The sequence below is a fragment of the Protopterus annectens genome, chromosome 14.part0 (assembly GCF_019279795.1).
Source record: "Protopterus annectens isolate FY-2018-M chromosome 14.part0, PAN1.0, whole genome shotgun sequence".
NCBI lineage: Eukaryota > Metazoa > Chordata > Ceratodontiformes > Protopteridae > Protopterus > Protopterus annectens.
In genome coordinates this window covers 1,033,733,120-1,033,750,779 of record NC_056748.1, presented here as the reverse complement: position 1 = coordinate 1,033,750,779, position 17,660 = coordinate 1,033,733,120, and the positions used below count along the sequence as shown (strand labels likewise).

The 17,660-nt window shown below is 41.0% G+C and overlaps 1 protein-coding gene across 4 annotated transcripts in view; it reads right to left on the bottom strand.

Annotated features, from left to right (window-relative positions):
• LOC122789409 (ecto-NOX disulfide-thiol exchanger 2-like) overlaps nucleotides 1–17,660 on the bottom strand; it is a 3,915,450-nt gene that overhangs the window by 638,973 nt on the left and 3,258,817 nt on the right. For all 4 annotated transcript variants that reach the window (XM_044056835.1, XM_044056836.1, XM_044056837.1 and 1 more), the window contains one exon: nucleotides 11,104–11,210. In XM_044056835.1, the coding sequence (XP_043912770.1) occupies nucleotides 11,104–11,210 (107 nt within the window). The remainder of the gene's footprint in view (nucleotides 1–11,103; nucleotides 11,211–17,660) is intronic.

Below are 17,660 nucleotides of genomic sequence, written 5' to 3'. Positions count from 1 at the left end.
TTGATACTTGTTAACCTCTGCTATCTCTGAAAAAAACAAAACAAAAAAAAATCTTGCTTTTTTCCTACTTTTCTGAGATTTAAAAAAGTTCAGTTACAGGCTTGCTGTTCTTGAACTGTTTGTAAGTTTCTGTGAGGCCATTTTTTGCTTGGGCTAAAGGAAAGTCTCTCTGTTGATCAGTGGCAGTGAAAAACATTGAGCAGCCTGCCTGCCCCTGTGGGAGTGGTTACTGACTTGAAACTGTAGTTTTATTGGCCATTTTGGGTCAATTCCAAAACTCCTTCATCTTCCTCTCTTAAAACCTGGTTGCCTCCTGGTTTTGGTGTCTTTTCAGGCTTGTTGGCTGTTGGTGAAGCACACACCAAGAGGAGAAAACGCTGAGAGAAGAAAGAAGCCACTTTTGAGACTTTAAGTATTTTTCCTCTGTTTATTTGCTATGTTTTTCTGCATAGCCGCCTATTTTGAGCATTTTCTGGCTTGTTAAATTTGATTTCTGCATTAGTAACTGTATTTAGAGTACAACCTAGAGCTGTTTACTGAATTTCCTGTTTGCATTTATTTTTAAAATCGTTTTTTTCTCAAAACTTGCATTTTATCTGTCTTTGGCCTAGCACTCTTGTGTGGGGTCATTTACTGCACTGTTATAACTTGTTGATACTTGTTAACCTCTGCTATTTCTGAAAAAACAAAAAAAATCTTGCTTTTTTCCCACTTTTCTGAGATTTAAAAAAGTTCAGTTACAGGCTAGCTGTTCTTGAACTGTTTGTAAGTTTCTGTGAGGCCATTTTTTGCTTGGGCTAAAGGAAAGTCTCTCTGTTGATCAGTGGCAGTGAAAAACATTGAGCAGCCTGCCTGCCCCTGTGGGAGTGGTTACTGACTTGAAACTGTAGTTTTATTGGCCATTTTGGGCCAATTCCAAAACTCCTTCATCTTCCTCTCTTAAAACCCTCTTTTGCGCGGTTTTGCGCGTTTTTGAGCATAGCGCAACAACGGGCAGCGCCACCTAATTGGGTTTGAACTATTCCTGGCTCCACAAAGTCTACTCTTAACTTTTTCCCTTAGAACTGCTCTCTCTCTCAATTTAAACACCATATTCTCATTCTAAGGCCCTTCAAGGGTCCAATTAAGTAATCCTACAAGTTAGCACTATTAAACCATAAGCACTACTTACTCTTATACTCTCTACGATTACCCTGTCCTCTATTGGTCCGTCTTAAATTCAGTTTCCCTATTGCTCTAGCATGTCCAAAGGTCAGTCAATGGTTTCCTCTCCAGTCCAGCTGGTGAATCTGGGAATTGTGAGGCAATGTTACAACTGTCTCATGTACATGGACAATCCTCTCCTCCTCCAAACAGGTTCAAATATATGTGAGAGATGCAACTATTTAGCCAAACTGGAGGCTGTGCTCTCTCATCTCAAAACTGGTGTAACCAGTCAGGAGGAGAAGGTAACCTCACACAACACAATTCCAGTATCACATAGTCCAACCACATCAGCGAACCAAACACATAAATACACAAAAACATACTCGGAGGCTCTAAATAAAAATCTACCTAAGCAACAGAGACCTCCAAAGCAGACATCCAAGCAAACGCTACCTCAAAACAAAACACTCACAATACATAACCCACAAAGTCAGTGTGCCAAGCAGCCACAGCCCTTAAGCCTGAATAACACACCTAATACTCTTGTTATAGGTGACTCTATTGTCAGACACACTGATGTCCCGCTCACCAGGCTGAATAAAGAGAAGGTCACGGTGAACTGCCTGTCGGGTGCTAGGATCCGACACATAACGCAAGCACTCAGGTCACTCGAAAGCAAATACAAATATGACTCAGTCATTGTACATGCTGGTGTGAATGACCTGAGACGTACCTCCCTGGACTACATGAAAAGAGACATAGAGGAGCTCTCTGATCATGTAGCCCAGGCTGGTATGACCCTGACCTTGAGCAGCATCTTACCCTCACCTAGAATGATGCCACAGTACAAAGACAAAATGATCGATTTTAACAATTGGCTAAAATTTTGGTGTCATTCAAAGGGGATCCAGTGTCTGTCAGCCTGGGATGACATGCTCGACAAGCCACGTTGCTTTGCTAGGGACGGCATGCACCTGTCACCACTGGGCTTTCGGATATTGGCAAAGGCTCTTGCCACCCCCATAGTGCCTTTTTTAGGCAAGGCTCAAAAGTCAAACCCAGCACAAGGAACAAGAAACTAAGGGTAATACTGCTAAACGCCAGAAGTCTTAACCTCAAGATGCACGCACTCGAAGCTCTCTTCAGTATGGAGAACATCGATATCTGTGCAGTGACAGAAACCTGGTTCAAGGCTCCAGAGAGCACCCCAGCACTACCAGGCTATACCTCATATCATGCTTTTCAGCCCCAAAACCCAGACCAAACCACAAAAGGAGGGGGAGTTTCCATATTTATCAAGGATATCCACACCTCCAGGTTAGTGGCATTGCACGAAGTATCGGAGACCATCCATGTGCAACTAACAGTGGGCAAGACTGCTTTTCAGTTTATAGCATCCTACAGACCACCCTCTCAAAGTCAGGAATCCCATTCGGCTTTCCTGAAAACATTGGAGAATGTGAAGATCTCTCCGAACACCATTATATTGGGTGACTTCAACTACCCAAACATTGACTGGGAGCACTACTCAAGCCCCAGCACCTTAGCCCAAAGATTCCTGGAAATTATAAACTCAAATGCTATGGAACAACTAGTCACCACTCCCACAAGAGGGGACAACATACTAGACCTGATCATTACCAACATGGGGACTCTATGCTCCACACCAGAAGTATATCCCTCATTGGTAAGATCAGACCATAAATTAATTTCACTGGATGTCCACATCCCGACCACACCCCCAGCCCAGAAAACCACAGTGAAAAACTTCTGAAAAGCGAACTTCTCACTTCTCAAAACCGAAGTGGAATCCTTCATGGCCCCAGGGCCAGTGGAAACTACAGCCCAAACTGCAGAATCCTATATAAATGCATTCTACGGACACCTCCAGGAATGCATGGATCATGCTATCCCAAACAAAACCAAGACCCAATCATCCAAAGGCAGGCGTCCAGTCTGGTGGACCCCTGCCATAAATAAACTGTACAACAGAAGGAGGAAGCTACTACATGATAGAGCAAAATCCCTAATAGGGAAGGCATCTCTGATCAGCACTAGCAAAAAATTACGATCCCTCATAAAATCCTCCAAGGCCAGCTTCGAGAGAAAAATTGCACAGGACACCAAAGACAATCATAAGGCTTTTTTCAGTTATGTTAGAAACCTGGGATGCAACTCCCAGACTTGTTCTGAGTTGATTCTAAACAACAAAAAATACACTGAACCCACAGACATTGCCAATATCCTGGCAGACAGGTTCAGTGCAAACTTCTCCCCCCCCCAAAAGAGCAAGTATCTATCCCGGCAGAGGGCTGCCTCCCAAACATCTCAGATGCTCAGGTGAAGGCTGCCCTCTCCAAAGCAAAAAACACTGCTTCCATGGGACCAGATGGCGTCCCAGGTTGCGTCCTACATGAACTACAAGAGGAACTAATCCCTCAAATAAAACAGCTATACAATCTCAGCCTCACTACAGGATATGTGCCCACAGAATAGTGTACAGCAACAGTGGTCCCACTCCACAAAGGTGGAGCCTCTACGGACCCTGGAAACTATCGCCCCATAAGCCTGACTAGCTTAGTCTGCAAGGCTATGGAGAGGATCATCATGGAGATCATAAACAAAGACATTGGGGACCTACAGACACTAGATCCTACCCAGTTCGACTTTGTCAAGGGCAGATCCTGCCTTTTGAACCTGGTTGACTTCTTTGAAACAGTGACCAAGCCATAGATGAAGGGAAGGTAGTCCACACAGCCTATCTGGACCTTGGAAAGGCATTTGACACAATACCCCACTCGGGCATCATAGATAAGCTATCCAGCTTAAATATAAACCCCTATGTCACAAGATGGGTCGCAAACTGGCTCAAAGACAGAACCCACAGAGTGAGAGTTGCTGGAGCCATGTCAGACTCGAAACCGGTCACAAGTGGCGTCCCACAGGGTTCTGTCCTGGGACCACTCTTGATCGGTATATAGTTTTCCGAGGTACAGGCAAACGTGGGAGGACTATGGCTCACCAAGTTCACAGACGACTGCAAACTGGGCGCCATAATCAACTCTCCAGCTGACACAAACATCCTTCAAAAAGGTCTCACAGAGACAGATAACTGGTGCCAGTGCCATGGTTTAAAGCTAAATGCCAAAAAATGTATAGTCATACCCTTTGGCAAAAACAATGTGCCCACAAATTACCACATAGGTGGAAACCCATTAAGTACAGAGAAAGTTATTAGGGACCTGGGGACCCAAGTTGATAGCAATCTCTCCTTTGAAAACCACATTGCCAAAGTGGTTAGAAAGACCTTCTACATAGCCCACCTCATCACGAAGGGTTTCACATCTAGATCAAGAGAGGTAATCGTGCCCCTTTATTCATCCCTCATCAGGCCCATCATAGAATACAATGCCCCTTTTGGGATGTACCTTACCCGACACCTGCAGAAATTAGAAAGACCTCAAAAGTATCTCACCAAGAGGATCAAGGGTCTCAAACAGATGCCATATGCTGCTCGGTTAAAAAAACACCAGCTCTACTCAGTTGCATACCGCCTACTTCGAGGCGATCTATGCCTGACATACAAAGCTATGTCAAATCCAGAATTAATGGACATGCTCCACCTCAGTAAATCTAAATCCCTTAGAGCCACACGCTCGTTTGACTTGAACCTCAGCACAGAAATAAATAGAACTTGCTGGAGGGACAGGTTCATAACCCACAGGTTCCCTTCGCTCTGGAATAGAATTCCAGTTCATGTGAGGCAGAGCACCTCACTGAATCTCTTTAAGAAGAATCTCGATAAGTGGATGGGGGATCGTAGGTTTGTCCCAGGGATTACTCCCGTGTCACTATTAGACAGAGGCACAGTAAACTAAACCTTAAAAAGGGCACAGTATACTCAAATCAAGGGGTGGCGTAAGCCATACAGAATTGGGCTAGGCTTATAATTGCCCCAGGGCAGATAGCCTAGTATGAACCTATGAACCTATTACTCCTTATTCAGCAGATGAACCACACTGCTCTGTGCAGTAACACTTTTCTTAAGAGCTGCTGCAGAGATCAATTTATCCAGAATCTTTGTCACAAAAGCACAGTCCCCAAATGGATGCCAATTATTCAGCCTTTCTCAGGATTCGAGCAACTGTATCAGGGATGAACCAAATGCTGGAGCAATCAAGCAGGAAAACTTCTTGATGAACTATAAAGTTTTTAGACATTCTTTTCAGGACAGGACCAGAAATCAGAGCCCCCCAACTGCATCACCTCAAGTATCTCTCCAAGTCTCTTCCCTGTCAGGCACTAATAAGGTAGAGGACGGAGACTAAAGAAAGATGGAAGCCACCAATCACACAATACTTCTAAAGGAATTAGGGAAGTGTGTATAAGAGAGTCTTGAACCTGCAAAATAATCTTTTTAACTGGAGCCTCCATAACTAGTGAATGCCTCCGAATTTACAGGGGGTTGCCAGTTCTTAACTTTTTTTTTTTAATGCAGCCTGATCTCAGGTATAAATGTTGAAGATGTCTGCTGTTTGTCAGTTCTGGACACAAGTGAGAACAATATCAAAGCACTTTCAGATTGAGGAGACCAGAACTTGCTATGAATAGCACTAGAGTCAGTGCTGAAGCAAAAATGTGGGCAGTAACAGCTTGCTTGTGTGATTACAGCCTAAGCCCTTCCCAGTAATGTCAATGGCTGGCAGGCATGACGTCTTTGCAAATTTTACACCAGTGTACCAGTATTCCTGATGACCTCCTGCAACTAAATCAGATACCAGACATGTTTGTCTTGTAGGATCTTTTCCTCTGCAAAGGTATTTGTTAAAGCCTCATTCCATAGTTGCAGATAAAGGGCAAGCTCAACCTTAAACACAAAATGTCAAAAGGAGAGCAAAAATTGTCAGTACCAATAAGCAAAATTACAGACAAAAGGAGGAGTTCCCAAGAAAAACGGAACAACAGAGAAATATACTGGACAAGCAGGGAAATCATCTATAAAGAGAAGAAAAGTAGAGAAGCAAAAAATAATGCTTACTTTTAATTAAAAAAGTCTTTTAAAATCTATTTTTTTTCATTTAGGATAGAAAATAATGGGCAAAGGACTAAAAGAAGTGGAAGGAGGAAAAAACCCAATAGGAAGAAATTCTTACACAAGACCTCTAAAAGCAGAAAAAAGCTAAGAATAAAGAGAATGCATGTAAAACCTTCTGACCATCCAAGACAGATGATCTCAAATTCAAAAGTTACAGCCAAAAAATAAGCTAAAAATCTTGGACGCATTTGGAAGATGCACACTGAATAACGTGTAGCAACAAAAATCTGGAGAATGGAGCCAGTGTGATGCATTACGGGATAGTCTGGAGGTGTGCAGTAGCCTGGGAAAGTCTGGAATGCTAAGCAGTCCTAATGCCTGTGACCTTTGTTCTATAGTTGGGGAGACTGGGGCACAGCTATCAGATTGAGTACTATTAATAAATAACTGCGCGGTGGAGTTTTGCACCAGCTGTAACAGATTAATTCCATGGTCATGAAATCCCATATACAAGGCATGGCAATGTTGAGGTATCAAGAGACTATTCATGAGTTGCCACAGACACGTGTTCAGGAGGAATTAGGTGCTTAACTCATCAATGTTTACAACACCGATAGTGCTGTGATGTTAATGACATCTGTAGCACCAGTTTTGTGGTATGCTAATAGTGCTTGAAAAGCAGACCACACAATACATGTGTTTTGCTATAACTCAATATTAAATTTGTTGTATTCAGTGACAAGATTAAGTACATTACGTGAGAAAATTACTTCAGCTGAGCACGAAATGCAAAAAGCTGTTTTCCTTGTTCATCTCTAAAGATCTTATATTCAGTTTTCTTTCTGACTTTCAGCTCTAGGCAAATGCTATGTAGTGTTCCAGCAGTTAGAAATGCCACATTCATTGACTGGCAGTGAGTTAATCTAAGTAATATTCCTTATATGGTAACAAAAAGAATTGATCATGGCTTACATTTTATCCTGAAGTGTCAGCCAGTCACAGGGAATCAAATAGAGGCTTTGCACTCTAGATATTGCCACCAAAGTTATTATCCAGTATCAAAGATGAAGAAGTAGAATTATGTCATGAATTCTAAACTAAAGACTAACTGTGGGATTCAGAAAGAGTCCCTTATGGAAACGTAAACAGCAGCATCCAAAAGTTGCAGTTTACATGATTGTGTAAAATGTAGTTCTGAGAAAAGTTTGAACACAATGAGAAGACCTCATTATAGGCTAATCTGCATGTCTCTGAATTTAGTATAATTACCCCCAGGGCTAAACAGCACTTTTTGGTGGTATTTACCACTGGCTGCCTAAGTACTGGATTGACACAGGCACTCTCCCCACTCACTCTTTCACGCATGCATACATTCATACATAACACATACATGCACACACACATGCGCACAACATGAAACCCTCATTCTCACGCAATCACACTACACTATCAATTCCAAACTAAGCCCCCCTATATGGTGACCACCCAGGCAGACATGCAGTTACACACATAGGCACCCCCAATACATCTCTGCTTCATCTTACCTGAAACATGGTCATCTCCACTGACTATAACGGTGGAGTACAGCATTTTAGTAGCATTAATTAACATGGCCAGCTGTGCTAATTTATATAGCCAAGAGTTTCTCCCTTCCTGGAGGCATTTCTAGAGGATGGAACATGGCTAATTCATGTTAGCTGTTCCCTCAATGTCTCATTAGAATTTAGTATGTAAAATCACTGCAATGAGCTTGGCTCCAAAATGGAAAAAGCATCTGAAGATTGCTGGCTACTCATGCTAGAGCTTACTGCTCCCAGAAGCCCTTTCTGAATCCCAGGTTAAAGTTTGTAAATGCTGAGTTTCCACCAAGTACAACTGAAAAACTACTGAATAACATCCAAACCATCTTTGAGAGCATTCACAATTGTCCAATAATCTTGATGGAGGAAGAGGTAAAACTGTGAATCACTACTCAGCAGACAGACAAACTGAATTATTTCTGATGTGTAAATAAAAACTACACCAGCAGTGATTTCCTGTGGAATACAGCAGCTGGGGAACTAGACTTGGTGCACACCTTTTCTTTTTCTAATAATGTCTCTCAGAGCAGCATATACACAGTGAAAAGCAGCAGGCCCATGATGGAACATTGAGGCATACCACATTTGAGGGGGTAAGAGGAGGATGAACAAAGACTGAGCACCAGCTTCTGGGTATGTCCATAAAGACAGGAGGCAGAACGATCCAATAAACTAGTAGAGAAGCTATAGTAAGAAAAAGTCCATACTATCAGAATGTCATGACCAACTATGTCAGATGATGCTGACAGATTAAGGAAGACCAAACCTGTGTAACATCATCGATCCTTTACCACAAGGAGAGCACTTATTGCCCTAACTAGGGCAATTCAAGTACTATGGTTCAATTTAAAAACTGTATAACTAAGGGTCCAAGAGATCAAGAGTCCATAAATATGATTTCAGTTAAGTGTAGACTACCTTATCAGTACATTTATTAAGAGACGACAAGCTTGAAGTACAGTTAAAGGCACTGGGATCTAAAGGAGCTGCACATCCACACCATCCATTTAGTATATTATTAACTAAAGAGCTGAAAGAAAGTGTAGCAAGTATGAGAAAGCAAAAGGAGTTTACCAGCTCACAAGTTAAACTAAACGTATAGTAAAATGATGGTGTCAGTAAATGTCATTATGGACGTCCATTAGTGATAAAATGAATGACACCAGCCAGTGCCTACACAAGACTCACAATGCAGTAGATGTTAGCACTGTACAAGACTATCATGGTAAAAGGAATGCCACCGCTGACTTATCGAGCAGTATAGTTTTAGCAGTCAGTCTGATAAAGAGATTGTCGCATCTCATCCCAGGATATGAAGTGTCACAGCTACAAGACTGTCCTCATGTCCTGACAGTGAAATGCAGTTTGTGCTTAACCCATCTTATATGTGCACAAGTGAACTTTAGTCAGACTTTTTTTTTCTTGATTGCATTCTTCTGCAAGCCACAATGCTGAATGTAACAAAAACAGCTTTGACCATCAAGTCTCCGTTCTTCACTGACCAATTTATTTCCCGGACTGCTCTTGGTATCCAGAAGCACCAACTGCAGATGAGAGTTGGAGGGGGGGGTGTCTTTAATTTAGCCACAAATACCAATAAATTACTCTCCTTCATTCCTAATAGCCTCCATGGTGGCCTAATGTGCAGACTACTGAAGTGGGGTCTGTCCTGTAGGTCACGTGACACAAGCTAACATTAGTTACAGTGTACCACACTGTCTGGCAGGCCAAGCACCTCATTTAATCCATGCACTCCTCATTTTCACACCTGGCCACATTTCTTAAAACTGCTGAGGCAGCATTTAGTTGCTTATTCTCACCCCTTGTGGGTGAAGGTTCCATTGCCAAGATTTCTGGCTGAACTCTGGTAATCTGGGTTGCAGTTACAGCTTTACCTTGATGCACAGCAGAGCAAACCATCACAGTCTAAATATTGTGTTACCACTGCTATATACAGTTTTTTGATTGAGTGGGTAATTATTTTCATACATCTGGTAACATGATGTCCTTTACAACTAAGCTTCCCTGTTAAATAACTCCAATAAGTACTTTTCTCATTTTCTCTTCCATTTAACTTACAGGATGGGTAAGTTGTGTGGATTCACAAAGCTAGGTATTCACAAGCACTGTTTCTTCTGTTTTATGTATGATACCAACAAAAATAGGTAACCATTTATTTATACTTCCTCTCTAGCTTTTGTTTAAAATTATTAAAGATAAAAAAAATCTGGTGAAAAATACACAGATAAAAATAGAAACATTTTAAAATGCAGAGCTGATTGAGTCTTGCAGTAGAAATCAAATGAAAATGAGCAGTTTGAGTCACTGGTAATCGCTGGAGAAATCACTTCAAATGTATAGTGAATGACCTTGAACATGTCTGTATTTAATGTCAGCTATCACAGGAGTAAATCTGATGAACTTCATATAAAAAGACACCATAAATCACTACTTCCAACAAGAAAAAAGTGGTATGTTACTTCAGTATTATATGCATTCTTTGTGTACCTTACCTTATGGTCAAGCAAAGATATTTTTCACCTGGCAGTCCTGCTGCCTTTCCTGGTAGCCACATGCTTGTCTCCTGTGCACACCTGATTAATACTAATGAATTCAATTTGAAAATGTTTCTCATTCTTCCCATGGCTGCATATGGTATGAGAGACATCTGGCAAGTTATGTTTATGGTCTATAAATGCACAGTACAGACTACCTTTGCAAATGTTGTACAAGACTGGTCTTTGCACATTCTCTTTGGTCTATACTACAAATTGTGAACACAAGACAACCACACTTGACACACAAACATTGCTGACCCAGAAATATCTTAATATCTCAGTCTTCAACTGGTACTTTACTCCAGAAGACATACAGAATGCCTTGGGATGCAATTTACCAGCCTTCCACTTCAAAGCAGAGGTATCAGTAAAGATATTTTTACCCCTTCTTGCTTGGCCAGCTAAGACTTCCTGAGTCGAGACTAAAAACTGCATTCAGTCACAGTGGTACTTAATATGCAGTTAAAATAGGTATAAGATACAAACATAAAGTGATGTGAGTTGCCTGTTACAGAAGCCAATAGAAAAGTTGTAAAATGCCGATTACTTTGGAGTATGCATTCAAAGCATACAATTTAATTCATTACCTTTGACTGCAGCAGAAGACCAGAGAAAAGCAACATTAAATGGTAATAAATAGCTGGTATTACTTCATTAAGACCTCCCTTGTCCTAAAATGGGATGCCATTACTATTTAATTCCGTACTTAAATCAAAATCAATAGCTATTTAAAGGCATGCATGTGCACTGCTACAACTGACAGAAGAAAAAAAAAATCACCCACCTCTGCTTGCGTGCACCAAACTCTAATGTTCTTGCGCTGAGGTTTCGTAAAATGGTCCCATGCCTTTTGCTTCATGGAAGAGTGGAATACTGCGATTATCTGCTCAACTGTGGTGTGGGGGACAGGGCAGTCAAAGCGGACCACAAAACCATCCAGAGAGGGCAGACAAAAGGAGCAGAGGAGTAAAAAAGTGGAATCAGGCAGGCAATTTTTCTGATTTAGCAGTTATAGCACTGTGTTGTGTTCTGGTTGAACTACACCTTGCAGGACACATGCCCCTCTAATGAGGTACAGAATCAGAAAGCACATTACAGTGCTATAACCTAGCCATTATAACACACCTTAGGTACACACTAACTGACTAACATAGATGTCTTCTAATACTAGCAGTTGTCATCTCTATACATTTGTGTAAGGATGTAACGATTAAAAACTTTGGAACACCCAAACAGAAATAATACCCTCATTCAGACCTCTTAATGCAGATATCTGCCTTAACCCATATATATTGATGGTTATGGATACAGTTGATTTCAGGAACTGGAACATATGCCTTCTGAAGAAGATGATACTTTCATCCTACATATGAAAGCAGGTAGCAAGAAGTATACATATCTGCCAAATCAACTACTTGCAAATAAATTCTGTATGCCAGCTCTTCATGGCCTCATATTTCAGAGATAGCAATAAAGGAATGGTATTGTCTCTATGCAACCAACTTAGCAAACACAGTCAGCATAAATGATGTAAACTCACCCAAGACATAGCAGTAATAGTCAGTTACCATAACTATATAGCTCTCTGGTCATAGATGAAACCTCTGGCAGTAAGGAAAATTAGCATCTTCTGTTTTTCCCTATCTTCTAATTTATACTTCTACTACTTAAATGTGAAACATGTTAGACTTTTGGGAGCTAGCTTGCAGGGCAATTCAGCCATCTGTGATGCTAGCAACCAAAGTTTGGGACTAGGCTTAGATAGTGAAAGGCAGGTTATGGCATTTGGTAAGGACAACAGTGTCAGTAGGCTGTTTTGTTTCAGAATACACTGTGGGGGATTCCTTACTGTGCATCAGTGCAGTATACCTGGGGAGGCAGAGAAAGACTTGCTTCTCTGAGGCCCAGCAAGTGGGCTAGCATGACAGGTCACTGCATGATGTATGCAGAAGGTGCATGAGTGGGCATGATTGTGCTACAGTCCAATATGCCAGCACTTTGTGGTGGTCTGTGGGGTGAAACAGCATGCAGAAAATCTTCCTAATGTGCGACTGAATTGTCAGTCACTAGTGCTCCTACAGTAGGTTTCTGACCAATGATGAAAGTAGACAGATGGTGAGTGGACAGCAAAAAAAAAAAAAAAAAAAAAAAAAAAAGACATGTCACAACTTCTACTATCCATGTTCAAAGATCAAATCATACTGCCACCCTGGTGGAATCACATCATCAAAAGGCTGTATAACAGAAGGAAAAAAATCATGGCAAAAATGAGGAGGGATAGCACCCACTAGGATAAAGGTCATCTCATCAAACTAAACAGACAACTCATAGGACAAAGTCTACCAAAGCCAAATTTGAAGGTTACCAAGCCAAGGACAACTAAAACTAATTTTTTAGCTGTATACACAGCCTCAGAAGCACAACACAATTGTGTGTAGATCTCATTGATATTGGAGTCATTCATACTGAGCCAGAAGATATAGCAAACCTACTGACAGACAAATTCACCTCTAAATTTATCCCCCCCCCCCGATTTCCTATAGGAAATATCAAATATGGCTCCTTCCCTCACCATCACTGGGGAACAGGTCCGCAATGCTCTCTCTAAAACCTAGAACAGTGCATCAGTGGGCCCAACAATATCCCAGTATGCCTTCTAAACAAAGTGAAATGATCCATCAGGGCCCTCTGCAATCACTGCTTAAGAATAACCTCCAAACAGGCTTCATGCCACATGAATGGAGAACAGCAATGGTCATCCCTCGGCACAAAGGTGGGCCATCAACAGACCCATGCATCTCACTAGTCTTGTATTAAAAGTCTTGGAAAGAATTATCGCAGTAATGATCAATAATGACACTGGCCACCTTCAGACACTAGATCCAAACCAGTTTGGTTTCATCAAGGGCAGGTCATATCTATTCACCCTGGTGGACTTCTTTGAAAAGATTACCAAAGAATGGACGAGGGCAGAACAGTTCACAATGCCTACCTTGACCTGGCTAAGGCAATTGACACAATACTCCATAAAGTTATTGTTTAAAAACTCAAGAGGCTATCTATAACCCCTTATTTCATCCAGTGGATAGATTGCTGGCTCACAAACAGGACCCAGGAAGTTAGAACTGGGAAGACCACCTCTACAAAGGGGGACAGTCACCAGTGTAGTTCCACAGGGATGGATTCTGGGACCATTCATTTTTGGCATCTTCTGTGAAGTCAATGCCAATGTCATGGGCCTCTGGCTGACCAAATTTGCAAAAGACTGCAAATTAGGAACAGTCATACAATCCCCTACCAATACTAATGTAATTTTGGGAGAGGCCGATTCAGACAAATAACTGGTGTCAGACCCTTGGACTAAAACTAAAGCCCAAGAAATGTACAGTATCCTTCTGTAAGTCAGTGACCCCTGGTAACTATCATATTGACAACACACCCCTAAGAGATGACCCAGTAGTCAGGGACTTGGGAACATGCACAGACAGACCATCATATATCTGTGGTAGTGAGGAAATCATTCTATATTGTGCAACTTTTAAATTAAGGTATGGCATTTAGGTTCAAGGAAGTCATTGCTCCACTGTATTTTGCATTTTTAAGACCTATCATTGAATACATGTCCGCCTTGGTATGTACCTTACCAGGCACATTCAACAATTAGAATGTCCACAGAGTTTCACTCTAAAACAACAGAGGCTTCCTCACTAAAAGTATACAGTGTGCAAATAACATGTCCTATGCAGACAGCCTCAAAGCCCTATCCCTATATTCTGTCTCCTACAAGCTGTTGAGAGGAGATCTATGCCTGTCATACAAGGCATCTTTGGAATTCCTTCATATCTGCAAAGCAAACAGCACAAGTTACCTGTTCTAAAGACTTAATGTTTGCCTTTGATATAAATAGGACCTACTGGACAGAAGGTATGTATCCCGGAAAATACACTTTCTCTGGAACATGCTTCCACATCCATGTGAACAATTCAAGTGTAATTTGGAAAACTGGATGGGTAACAGGAAATTCACCCCTGGTTTGGCACTTGTGTCTCTAACCATTTATAGGCTACATATGTTTCTTAATCTCCAAGGCCCCTGTTTATAAATGTTTCACCTCACAAGGCCCTGCTTACACTTACCAACAGTACCATAACTTGTCAGAGATTTGGGATGTATGGCTAGGCTTAAAACGGCCCCAGTGGTCTTTAGCGTAGTACACACTCATGAACCTATACACTAATCAACATATGCTGACTTCTAATCCGAATGTCTTGTGATACAAAATGAGCCAGGACTTTTTAATAGGGCTAGTGTTGGGGGGACTACCACATGCAAATCAAAGCACGACAAATATTAGCTTCATCCTTACCAGTCTCATTCTGTAAGTCATCTCATCCCTTCTGGGCTGCACTTCTGGGACATTGTTACTGACTATACTCTGGATATAAAAAGTGTACACACCCCTGTTAAAATGCCAGGTTTATGTGACAAAAAAGAGACCACAATAAATCATTTCAAAACTTTTCCCACCTTTAATGTACAAATCAATTGAAAAACAAATCTGTTAGGGGAAAAAATATAAAAAAAATAAACATGTACAATAAGCTGGTTGCAGACGTGTGCATACCCTTAAACTAATACTTTGTTGAAGCACATTTTGATTTAATTACAACATTCAGTCTTCATGGGTAGGAGTCTATCAGCATGGCACATCTTGACTTGGCAATAATTCCCCGCTCTTCCTTCCTAAAGAGCTCCAAATCTTTCAGATTGCGAGGGCATCTCTTGTGCACAGCCCTCTTCAGGTCACCCCACAGATTTTCTATTGGATTTAGGTCTGGGCTTTGGCTGGGCCATTCCAAAACTTTAATTTTCTTCTGGTGAAGCCATTCTTTTGTTGATTTGGATGTATGCTTGGGGTCATTGTCATGTTGAAAGGTGAAATTCCTCTTCATCTTTCTAGCAGACGCCTGAAGGTTTTGGGCCAAAAGTGACTGGTATTTGGAACTGTTTATAATTCCCTTTACCTTGACTAAAGCGCCAGTTCAAGCTGAAGAAAAGCAACCCCAAAGCATGATACTGCCACCACCATGCTTCACTGTGGGATGGTGTTCTTTTGGTGATGCGAAGTGTTGTTTTTGCACCAAACGTACATTTTGGAATTGTGGCCAAAAAGTTCAACCTTGGTCTCATCAGACCATAACACATTTCCCACATGCTTTAGGGAGACGATGTATTGTTTTGCAAATTTTAGCCGGGCCTGGATATTTTTCTGTGTAAGAAAAGGCTTCCATCTTGCAACACTACCCCATAGTTCAGACATATGAAGAATACAGTAGATTGTTGTCACATGCAGTACACAACCAGTACTTGCCAGAAATTCCTGCAGCTCTTTCAGTGCTGCTGTAGGTCTCTTGGCAGCCTCCCTGACCAGTTTTTGTCTTGTCTATTCATCAATTTTGGAGGGATGTCTAGTTTTTTTCAGCATCACTGTTGTCCCATATTTTCTCCACTTTTTGATGACTGGCTTCACTGTGTTCCACTGTATATCCAATGCTGTGGAAATTTTTTTGTACCCTTCTCCTGACTGATACCTTTCAACAATGAGATCTATTTGATGCTTTGTAAGTTCTCTGTGAACCATGGCTTTTGCTGTAGCAGGCAACTGAGTAAATGTCAGGAAAATCCTACTAGGACAGCTGAACTTTACTTGGGGTTAATCAGTCTCTTTTTTTGATGACAGATGTATACCCAATGAGATTGAATGTTGTAATTAAATCAAAAGGTGCTTCAACAAAGTATTAGTTTAAGGGTGTACACACTTATGCAACCAGCTTATTGTACGTTTTTTAGTTTTTATAATTTTTCCCCTAACATATTTGTTTGTTTTTCAATTGAGTTGTACAGGTTATAGGTCACATTAAAGGTAGGAAAGTTTTGAAATGGTTTATTGTGGTCTCATTTTTTTATATCACAAAAACCTGGCATTTTAACAGGGGTGTGTACACTTTTAATATCCGCTGTATATGAGCAAAAATCTCAACTCCGTGTGAAACAAGATTAGGCTCTCTCTCTTTTTGTAATTTAAAGTTAACACTTAGTCTTATGTGAGTATAAAGGGCTAAAGGGTCATTTGTACTACTGCATGCTACAGAGAACCCACTGTCACAAAAGAGCTATAGCTAGTATAGATTCAGATGTACTTGACAGAGGAAATTTCAGTGAGAGACAACAACAAAAGAAAATCACTGAAAGCCACTTTCAGCAAAATCAACTTATTTTTTTGCAGAGGGGCAAGCCCACCTGCACCCATAATGTGTGGGGCTACCCTCCACACACCCCAAGTATTTTTATACCAACTCCATGGCAACATAACAGTGGGAAACTTTTTTTTCCACAAAATGATTGGTGATAAGGAACATAATTGCATGTAGAAAAGAGGATGGCCTTTTCCTCTATAAACTGATACAAAAATGAACATGTATGTCTTCAAGGTTAGATGCCTGACATGCTCTTAATATCTATTGAAAGATAGGAATAAGACATCATAAGTCAGATTCAGGGGAAGCCCATGGCTAACGACATAAAGTCCAATTACACTGCAAATATGTGATCAGAAATGGAATATGAAAGAAATAAATCATCTCCAAAGTCTTCTGACAGCATACAGCAAATAACATCCATAGCATAAGATAACCACCACAGTTAGCATGTCTCAGGATATGCCCTTTTCCCAGGATTCCCCAGTGTTAACTGATCCCTGTTGCAGTAGTATTCATTATGTATGGAAAACAGCTGCAGGTAATGTACACCTATCTGACCAGAGTCGGACAGTTCTGCAGATGTGGTGTAAGGCTGGTCTTTTCTTACAACTATGATACAGTGCTACATATTCTGGATAAAATCAGCAGTCAGCCCATACCACCATCAGTTTTTTTTTTTTTTGTTTTTGCTGCAGGCATAAATGAGGCTTCAGTCAGAAAGTCTGCAGTCACTCAGTTGGCCCAAGACCTCAAGCACACAGAGATCTTCGAAATCCATATACTCTTGTTTCCATACCTCTCAACCTCTTAGCACAAGAAATCTGGACAAACCCTGACAAAATGGGAGGACAAAGGCCCAAAAATAGGGAGAGATTTTAAATATCGATCTTATAAACTTAGAAAGTTGGTAGTAACAGGGTTTACTTTAACTACATTTTCTGAAGGATTTGAAGTCTTAAATTCAAATATATGTCATTATTTAGTGACTTCACTCCTCAGATCATCCCAGCGATTTGTCAAAAAAACACAAATTTTATGAGGAACAGACCAAAAATATGAGGCAAAAATCTGGGCATTCTGT